The sequence below is a fragment of the Dermacentor variabilis genome, chromosome 10, assembly GCF_050947875.1.
Source record: "Dermacentor variabilis isolate Ectoservices chromosome 10, ASM5094787v1, whole genome shotgun sequence".
Classification (NCBI taxonomy): domain Eukaryota; kingdom Metazoa; phylum Arthropoda; class Arachnida; order Ixodida; family Ixodidae; genus Dermacentor; species Dermacentor variabilis.
The window spans coordinates 125,653,190-125,663,738 of NC_134577.1; the positions used below are offsets into that span (position 1 = coordinate 125,653,190).

The 10,549-nt window shown below is 49.2% G+C and overlaps 1 protein-coding gene across 1 annotated transcript; it reads right to left on the minus strand.

Moving 5' to 3' along the window:
- Positions 1 to 9,702: 9,702 nt before the first annotated feature.
- LOC142559408 (uncharacterized) lies at positions 9,703 to 10,161 on the minus strand. Its single transcript, XM_075671006.1, has one exon. The coding sequence runs from the start codon at positions 10,159 to 10,161 to the stop codon at positions 9,703 to 9,705; it is 459 nt and encodes a 152-aa protein (XP_075527121.1).
- Positions 10,162 to 10,549: the final 388 nt, after the last annotated feature.

A 10,549-nucleotide genomic window follows, 5' to 3' on the forward strand; every position in this document is an offset into this window, starting at 1 on the left:
AGTAACAAGCCTCTGCACGATGTGGGTGGTGATATTGTTGGTCGGTCATCATTCAAAGGTATCTGGATAGCGCAAAAAAAAAAACAAGGACACAAGATGAAACGAACACGAAGACAAGCGATTGTTTTCGTACTCGCTCCTTGTTGTGTCCTTGTTTTGTTGCGCTATCAACATACATCTGCACGATGGCGCAACTACCACTGTGGAGTTGTACGTTGTCGTAAACGTAATACCCGTTGCGCAATACGGGGTCACGGACAGGTGTACAGCAGCAATAGCGCGGGTAGCGACATTTTTACAGCGAAGCTGTAAGCCTTACGCGCGAGTGCATCTGTCGTGTCCGTGGGCAAAGATGTGGGCTGACACAGGAGGCTGTGCAATAAAGGGCCGATCAGCTACGGTGCTCTAGCAGCCTACAAGAACTCCACCCCTTATAATAATAACAATAAATAACAATAGCTGAAATAAAGCACTCAAGATGCCTTATTTCAAGTCGATGGGTATGCTGGAATCGTTTGTGAAAAGCGCATGGACTGACGAGCAGGATGCATTGCACTATACAGAAAGGACAAAATATATGTACAACCATACAGCCTTTACTCGCAATAGGGCAATGCAACCACCTGCGGGGATGTTGGTGACGTGCAAAGGAAAGACGTAGTAAGGGTGATATCCACTTGTATATATCTCCAGACACTCCCAAGCGCGATATCGAAAAGTTCATGACCACGCACTTTGCATGGTTTAGGCATGACACCACCCTTATGATCATCGTTGCCGACTTCAATGTGCACATTTGAAAACCTCTGTACCATCCGCTTTCTGTAACCATCATGTAAGTAAACCATTCTATAAGTAAACATTCTGTAAGTCAACCATCCGCTTTCTGGCGGTTTTCATTAAACGAGCATTAAGCATCAGTTGTGAGTAAGCGCGCGTGCTGTTTTGTTTTCTAGGTCCTGTGTGCCTTTAGCGCTCCATGTTTTTGTGGTACTGCATTCCCAAGTAGCCCACCTATCCATCCTATTGCAATGTATTTCTATTACACAGGGCTTCTTTTCATGTTTCAATCCCTCTCTTCAAGACCCCGCTATTTTATCATCGTGGATAGCTGTGTCTACTTGCCGGGCACCGGTTGCTTCGTGGCACTTGTTACAAGGCTTATGCTCAGCGGACGTGTAGCTGTTGTGTGGATGGCTAAACCAGTCACCTGGTCATGCGAAGAGGATGTGCCGCATTCTTCGCTTCGAGTGCAACACAAAAGTCAGGTTTTATAAGGACTGACTGCGGGTCTTATGCAACCTCAACTTTCAGCGAAGCACCAACCGTGGAACGTACGGTGACTGACGTAAGACCTCGGACCAGAAGACGGAAGTCCTACCGAAGCACATCCGGCCGCAACTTCCAGCCAAGGAGAGGCCAGCATCATCTCAGGGACGAGTCCTAAACCTGAGTGACGTGCCATTGCCCGAGAAATTTCAGCATGTTCTGAGAAGGGGCCCCAAATTCTCAGGGGAGCTTTCCCTCTGCCCGGAAGAAAGCGTAGCTACAGCCCGGGCTGATTCCAGGCTGGCCAAAGGCGAAGGACGATATAGATGTGTTGCGGAATGTGTGGACATACCCTCAAATTAAACTCGGCGCAATAACAGTAAATTGAGTATTGGCCCTTTGTACAATTTTTGTTCCGAAAACAAGCTCAGAATTCTTACTTCTTATAAAGAAAGCTTCTTTGTAATAATTAAAGATAGTACCTTCACCGAAAAAGCCACGGAATTTTTGGCGAACGATTTCAAACCAGTTTCGATGAAAAGTAAGCAGGTGAATCGCGAACGAAGCGACTCTTGAAAAGGCTTAATTTTGAAAAGCATGGCTCGACTGCTGAGAAAGCGAGAGGTGTAGATCTAGAAATATTTTTGACTATTAAACGACTAAACCGGAATGGCGTTTAGAGCAATTGTGGAGGTAAATGACACTTGGCAGCTAGCGGTATCTAAGCAGCTTCAGAAGAACCTGTCTGCGCTAACAATACCAGAGCCTTTTTATGCTAAGAAATCTGGCGTTATTGTGGAGTACCTTAACAGGAATGACGTTCCTGGCTGCACACCCATCAGCATTGACGTATTTGATCTGCATTTCGCCTTGTCGGACGTCAGGTTGTCAAGCCGTGTTAAAGATTGTGTTGTAGATTCTAACGACGAACTTTCCTTTACAAATCGACGTGGTTGAGTCCTTCGTAGAAAATTTGACCTTGTTCTTGAATCTACCTTCATGATTTGGCATGGAAAACAATAAGCAGAAATGAAGTGTTTCTAAGGGTTCTTGCGTGCTGCCAATTCTATATTTGTTGGCGCGGTAAATAGTGCTGCAAACGCCAAGCTTCAAGAGGCTGCATCAGTCTTCAAGTACGCAGACAATTATTTTATTTTTATTGGGAGCTCACGTGCGTCACACAGAATATAAGACATTGTTGATTGCTTTAAAAAGAAGGCATGGGTCTAAAATTCATCTACTAGCTGCCGAGCAACAATGGAGTACTCTTTCTTGACTTGTGCATAAATTTTCATGTGGATCGGGTTTGCTGGCAGTACGATCCACGACCCGCAAAAACGGTTTTAGATTTCGCGTCGGGGCACGAAAAAAACTCAGTGCACATCCACTCTTAGAAGAACGGTGACCAGCGAAGTTCTGTATGTGGGCCCCTTAATGATGAACTGCACCTCCGCCGCGGGTCGGCCCGGCATTGCACTATGTTCGGGATCCATACACATATGGGGAGTGCTTAACGCCTGCTTTACCTCCGCCGCGTCTCGGGCCGGCATTGCACTATGTTCGGGATCGGCCCACGTATTGGGAGGGCTTAACGCCTGCTTCACCTTCGCCGCGTGTTGGGTCGTCATTGCACTATCCGCGGGATCGGCCTACGTATGTGGAGCGCTTAACGCCGGCTTCATCACCGCCACGCGTCGGCCCGGAATTTCGCTAACTTCGGGATCGGCCCACCTATGGGGAGTGCTTGACGCCTGCTTCACCTCCGCCGCGGGACAGACCGGCATTGCATTACCTTCAGGATCGGCCAACGTAAGGAGTGTCCTTAATGCCTGCTTGACCTCTGCGACGTGTCGGACCGGCATTGCACTATCTTCGGCATCGGCCAACGTATGGGGAGTGCTTAACGCCTGCTTCACCTTCGCCGCGAATCGGCCCTGCATTCTACTACCTTCGGGATCAGCCCACGTATGGGGAGGGCTTAAAGCCTGCTTCACCTCCGCCGCGTGTTGGGCCGGCTTTGCACTATCTTCGTTATCGGTCCACGCATGGGGAGTGCTTAACACCTGCATCAATGTCACGCTCATACCCATGGCACAGCTGCTCGAAGGAATATCAAACCTATCACACTCCCTATACGCAGACGACAATTACACTCTGGGTAACAAAGGGTAACGACGGAAAGATTGAGCACCTACTGCAAACTGCAGCAGATGTAGTTTCAGAACACGCCAGACAGAAAACATTATCGTGGTCCTTGCAAAAATTGGAACTTCTCTTCGTGAGATACAATCCACGCGGCCAGGCGAAAACCTCAGTCCCGATGGAAATATACGTGAACGACACCCCAGTGCCCGATGTTCAAACGATCCGGATACTAGGTAGACACCTACAAAGCAACCACAAAAACACAGTGACTATCAACAAACTTACGGCTGCGTGAATCAAACCAACCATTTGATCCAACGCATCACCATCAAACCCTTTGGGCTGAAGCAAGCGGAACTTAGGCGTCTAATCCAGGCTTTCGGGCTCAGCCGTTTCGTTTACTGCCTCTAATATCTCATCCTATATAAACCAGAGAAACAAAAGGTAAACTCCCTCATAAGACAAACCTACAAGGCGACGCTCCAACTGCCGAGATTCACATGCACCGAGAGGCTCCTGAAAATTGGCATCCACAACACGCCCGACGAACTAGTTGAGGCACACAGAACAGACCAGTACGAAAGACTAACCAAGACACCTGCGGGAAAACACGTACTAAGGAAATTAAACATCCCGTATAAGAGCCCTCAAACGAACGTCGAACCCATACCCAGAGGCATCTTCAGTCGCTTCAGGGTTGACCCAATCCCAAAAGATATGCACCCGGAGTATCACAGCAAACGGCGACAGGCTTGGTCCAAAGCACTCGGGAACAATTCCACAAACAACGAGGAGGTGGTCTACGTAGACGTAGCCGAACTTGGAAAACGTGACGCTTTCCCCGCATGCGTGGTAGGAAACGAGCTCAAGCCAAACCCCGAGGTCGCCATTTTCGGAAGGCACGCGGAAGAAGCGGAAGAACCCGCAATAGCAATAGCTATAAGAAATACCACACTCAAAATAATTTTCTGCTACTCCTAGATGACAGTGCGTAAATTTGCCAAAGATAGAATCCACGAACTGGCACTACAAATGCTAAAGAAAGTACATTTCACGCCCCGCCAGATCTGAATCACCTGGATCCTTGCGCACTGATCAATTCCCGGGAGCGAAGCGGCTCACAATTTCGCCCAAGGACTCGTCAGTCAGGAAGTCAGCCAACTGATCCTGCGAGGAGCAAAAGTGCGCATGATAACCTACCAGTAAATTACGCAATACTATAAAAACGAAAGACTCGAATACCAACCCCCTGACAAATCCTTAACCAAAAACCAGCAGGCGACGTGGAAGCAACTTCAAAGACAGACCTTTCCACCAAACCGTACAAACTATCCACAGTCTACCCAGGGATACACTCCCCCGAATGTACGCTACAGGGGGGAGTGTATCCCTGGGGGTGTATCCCTACACGACAAAGCCTATTAAGCCCACATCTTGCACGAATGCCCTGAGCTCAAACCTAGAGCCGAATGGCAGCTATCCCACTGAGAGCAGTGGCAGGCGGTGATGACCAGCTCGGAATCTGCGGTTCAACTGCGGGTCGTGACCTGGGCTTTAGAAGTCGCCGTAAAACTCTGTCTGACGGCCACCTAACGAACCCATCATGACTTCCTATATGTAATCTCACAAAACATTTTCTGTTGACGAATTAAAATTTTCATCATCACCACCACCTCCCCCGAGGGTCGGCCAATCATTGCACTATCTTCGAGATCGGCATATGTATGGGGAGTGCTTAACGCCGGCTTCACCTCCGCCACGGGTCGGCCCACTATTTCACTATCTTCGGGATCGGCCCACCTATGGAGAGTGCTTAAAGCCTGCTTCACCTCCATCGTGGGCTGGCCCGACATTGCAGTATCTTGTGGATCGTCCCACATATGGGAAGTGCTTAACGCGTGTTTCACCTCCGCCGCAGGTCTGGCCGGAATTGCACTAGCTTCGGGATCGGCCCACGTATGGCGAGTACTTAACGCCTGCTTCACCTCCGCCGTGTGTCGGACCGGCATTGCACTAACTTCGGGACCGGTATACGTATGGAGAGTGCTTAACGCCTGCTGCACCTCCGCCGCGTGTTGGACCGGCATTGCACAAACTTCTGGACCGGCCCACGTATGTGGAGTGCTTAACACCTGCTTAACTTCCGCCGCAGTTATTGCCGGAATTGCACTACCTTTGGTAGCGGCCCACGAATGGAGAGTGCTTAACGCCTGTTTCACCTCTGCCGCGGGTCTGGCCGGAATTGCACTGTTTTCGCGATCGGCCCACGTATGGAGAGGGCTTAACGCCTGCTTCACCTCCCCTGCGGGTTTTGCTGGCATTGCACTATCTTCGGGACTGGCCCACGTATCGGGAGTGCTTAACGGCTGCTTCCCTTACGCCACGTGTCGGACCGGCATTGCACTATCTTCGGGACCGGCCCATGTATGGAGAGTGCTTAACGCCTGTTTCACCTCCGCTGCGGGTCGGCCCGGAATTTTACTAACTACGAGGCCGGCGCCACGTATCTGGAGTGTTAAACGCCTGCTGCACTTCCGCCGCGTGTCGGACCGGCATTGCACTAACTTCAGGACCGGTCCACGTATGGAGATTGCTTGAGGAAAGTATCACAGGTCAAAAAAGAACCGAATGCTTCGTTTGAGGTGAACAAAACAACTAAACTTTATTTGGATATTGATGCCCGTTGCCGAGCGAGTTCGGAGCAGCACAGTGTTGCCCGTTGACGAAAAGAATGAGGCTAAAGTTGGTAGTTTCTTCATACTACCCCCGGAATGAGCTTCAGGTCATTCGTCCATGTATTCCATTGGGTACAACAGTTGAATCGGTCTTCTCAATGTGGTTCCATTAGGCATGCACACAATGCAAGCTCCGATTCTTTCATCTCGTCCGAAAAGCACTTCTGCCACTTGTGCAGTTTTCTGCAGTTGCCTTGGTAGATATTGTTCATGGACTAAAACGAGAGTTCCTTTCTTCAGTGCGCTTGACGAATTTGGCACAGCAAAATGTGCTGATCGAAGACTTGTCAGGTACTCCTTTTGCCAGCTACGCCAAAATTGGTCGACCATCCTTTGTCGGTAGTGCCAGCGACGAGTGAGTTGACCAGGAAGCTGAGCCACCTCTGTAGCGGAACCACTGTCAGGAAGAGTGGTCAGTCGCTTTCCCACTAGAAAGTGCGATGGTGCCAGAGGTTCGGTTTCGCTCACCTCCGTGTAGACGTAGGTAAAGGGTCTAGAGTTGATGACAGCTTCAATTACAGTCAGGATTGTCGTGAGCTCCTCGAAGTTGCAGTAGCTGTTTGCCAAGATCTTCTTGAACGATGTTTTCACGGATCTAACCATTCTTTCCCAGAATTCTCCCCACCAAGCAGCTTTCTCAGCTATAAATTTCCAGCGGATCTGGTGGCTAGTGAAGAAGCTATGAATTTCATCTCCTCTTATTGTTGTCCACAGTCGCCTTAGATCCTTCGAAGCACGCTGGAATGTCCCGGCGTTGTCAGGAAAGATCACTCGACAAACTCAACTTCTCGAGATAAATCTTTGGAATGCCATCAAGAAGCTTGCGGTGGACATGTCGGTCACCAATTCAAGGTGTATTGCCCTGGTCACTGAACATGTGAAAATAACGATGTAAGACTTCCGGTTATTTCTTTCATCCTTTGTGTTCAGTGGGCTAGCAAAATCTACGCCGGTGACATCAAAGGGTCTAGCTCGTCTCACCCTCTGACGAGGCACAGGAGCGATTGGCTCAGTAGCAGCTCGGCTGTTGAAACGGTTGCAAGTAACACATTTCTTAAGCACCTTTCTAAATTCTCTTAATTGGTGCTACTCAGGACTTTGAGAGGACCAGAGTAACCTTCGCTTCATTGACCGCGTAGATGCGCAAATATACAACTGCGCCGTAAGCTTTGGGGATGGCATCTGTGGAGACGTGTACTTCCTTCCAGCTATCGTTGGGTAAGCTGCCATATCGTCTTGGCACTGTTATGTCCGTTAAATGGTGTAGCTGGGTGTGCCATTGCGTCCAAGCTGCTTTGACTTTTTCATGAAGAGGCGCGTCCCACTCAATACCCCATTCCCACAGTGCCTGAAACATCAACTTCGTTGTAACTGTGACGGGAGAAATGAGACCAAGTGGGTCATATATACGAGCCCATGGTTGAAGAATGGATCGTTTGGTACTGCTGTTTCGGTCTAGGAAATCTAAGATGGCCTCCATGGAAAATGCTAGGTCATCTCTGTCCTTATCCCATACAAGTCCGAGGACCCGTGAGACACTTGTTGGACATTTCACGTAGCCAAGGGCGCATCCGGTTCTTTCGTCGTTGAACACCTGTTGCAGCTTCTTGGAATAGGAGTTCCACTTACGCAGTGTCATGCTTGCTCGATGCGTGACATCTAGTGCCGCTCGGTAGAAATCTGTAGCCTCCTCCACTGTGTCAGCTCCTGTTATAAGGTCGTCCACGTAAAGGCTCTTTGCTGATGGTTTTTCTTATTTCCGGATAATCTCCTGTCGCAGACAGATGGTGCCGCACGGTGGCTGCTAGGAGGAATGGACTAGTTGTCACGCCAAAAGGGACACGAGCCATTCTCCAGACCTCAATAGGAGGCTCTGGGTCTTCCTTCGTTGGAAGATGTCCATATCTAAGAAATCGGAGGGCATCGCGATCCGCCGGTTGCACCGAAATTTGCAGGAATGCCTTTTCAATGTTTGCACTCAATCCAATACGATGAATTCTGAAGTTCAGCAAAACTTTAAGTAAATCTGGATTCAAGTTCAGTCCTGGTTCTAAGGCTTCGTCCAGAAATATACAACCTGCCTCGTGAGAAGATGCGTCAACTACGACTCTAATCTTGTTCGAAACGCTGTCAGGTCTAAAAACTGCATGATAAGGCATGTAGTATAATCTGCGTACATCGTTGTTGGTTTCTTGCGATGGAAGTCGTTCTGGACACCCTTGTTGCAGGTACTGATGGATAGCCTCGTGATACTGGATCAGTGTCGTCTCATCTTTCACTAACTTCTTCGTGAGGTTAGTCAAGCGCTTCTTTGCAACAGCTTTGTTGTCGGCGAGTTGCATGTTCAAGGGTTTCCAGTGCAGTGCTACTTCATAGCGCTTGTCCATTTTCTCTACCGATGCCGAAAATGTGCTCATGACTCCTTTGCTTTCTTCGTTCGTTTGGGCACAAGAGTCAATAATTCCATTGCTCTCAAGATCCCAGAACGATTTAAGCTCCTCGGACAAGCTGGTTGTGTCAGCGAACACTCCGGCACGAAGCACTGCGTAGGCAGCTGAGCTACTGCTGGGAATCGCTCCTTGTACAGTCCAGCCAAATTCGGTCTTTACCGCAACTAGTGCGCCTTGCGGCTTCTTGACTTCACCACACAACAAAGCCCAGTAATAGTCAGCACCGATAAGAATGTCGATCCCGCTTCCCATCAAATGGGCTGACACACCAGCCATGTCTGCCAGTTCATCCATGTCCGCTTGCACCTCTTTTAAAATGCCCTCAGGAAGGTGAAGCCGATCAGAGCAGATCTCCGGTATTTCCAGAGCTTCGATAGAGTGCTGTTTACGGTCGAATTGACTTCTTAGCCAAATTTTTACTCTTCTGAGCTTCTCTTTGATAATGTTTCCTGCTCCTCCGAATGAATAGATTGTGTTGTCCTCTTCACCTACGACCTCTAGTTGCAGTTGACGTGAAAGGTTTTTAGTGACAAAGCCTCGTTGGCTACCCCGTCAAAGAGTAGACGGGTGAGCGCTCTTCTTCATCCCTCTGCCCATACTTGAGCGGTTTGGAGCAGCACAGTTGGTGCCTCGTCAGGTTTTCTTTCTGCCCAAGAGTGCAACTCTGTGGCTTTGTTCTCGGGTGGCTTCCATGTCGGGTCACACATCTGAGTGAGATGTCTTCTGCCACATTCCTTGCACTTTATTCTTTTGTTGCGGCATTCCCTTGAAGTGTGCCCCTTTATGGAGCATCGGAAGCACCGGCCAGCTGCAGTGAGCCTTTTCTTCTTTTCATCCAATGAGATCTTCACCTGACAATTGTGAGTCGCATGATCTTTTGTAGCACAGAATGGACATGGATCGGACTGCTTCGAAGCACCCGCATAGAAAAGAGAATCTGCTGACCCTTTTTGAGGTTTGCTCTTTTCTTTGTCTCGATGTTTTGATTCTCTTGCTGCGAGATTATCAGGTTGCAGTGCCTTTTCGCTGCTTTCTACTTCTGTTTTAAGAAAAGCTTGCCAACTCTTGGTACTGATCCCGTCATCTTTGCTTGCAGGGGAAGGTCATTTGTGGTATCCGACAACAAGATTGGTTGGCAGCACTCGCAGGAGTGCGGAGGAGAGCAGGGCGCCGTAACTGTCTGTTTTCACTCCGAGTGCCCTGAGACCAGCAATATTGCGATGCAGGTGGTCATAGAGTCGACTTAGGCCGATGTGCTCCTTTCCGTTCTGTACCGGTGGCAAGTCGAGTAACTGAGTCAGGTGTTCTTGAATCAGCACATCTCGTCGACCGAAGCGCTCTTTTAGAAGTTCGATGACAGTGGTGTAATTTGCCCCAGTCACTTGAATGCCGGCAATGGCCGCTGTGGCTTTTCCAGACAGAACTGATCGCAAGTACACAAACTTCTCGGCGTTGAAGAAGCCGTCGTTTCCGCGCACCGCTTGCTGGAACTGCTCACAGAAAGACTGCCACTCCGTGGCGGTGCCGCTGAATCGTTGTAACTCGAGCTTCGGCAGTTTCATTTTGCACTTGACCCCGCCGGAGAGCCGTCGGTCCGCGCCCGCGTCGCCGCCATTTCTGTTTGTTTGGTTAGTAGGACGTTTTCTGTTTCTTGGCGGAGTTTTGCCATGTGTGCGACGATACGGTCGTTGTATTCTATGGTCCGCACATAATTTTGCTCTGCGTATTGGTCTTGCACTAAAGGCTCGATGGCTGCGTCCGCATCGTTTAGCTGTATTTGGAGGGCGCTAAGCCTCGCAGACAATACATTAAGAGCTCCTTCGTCTGCATTACTCTCCAAGAATAAGTCCGCTTCAGAAATCAGTTTAGTCACTTGAGTTCTCAGTGCACTTCTTTTCAGTTTGAGCCGTTCCATCTTGGCATCAATGTTTACAGTTCACTTACCGTGAT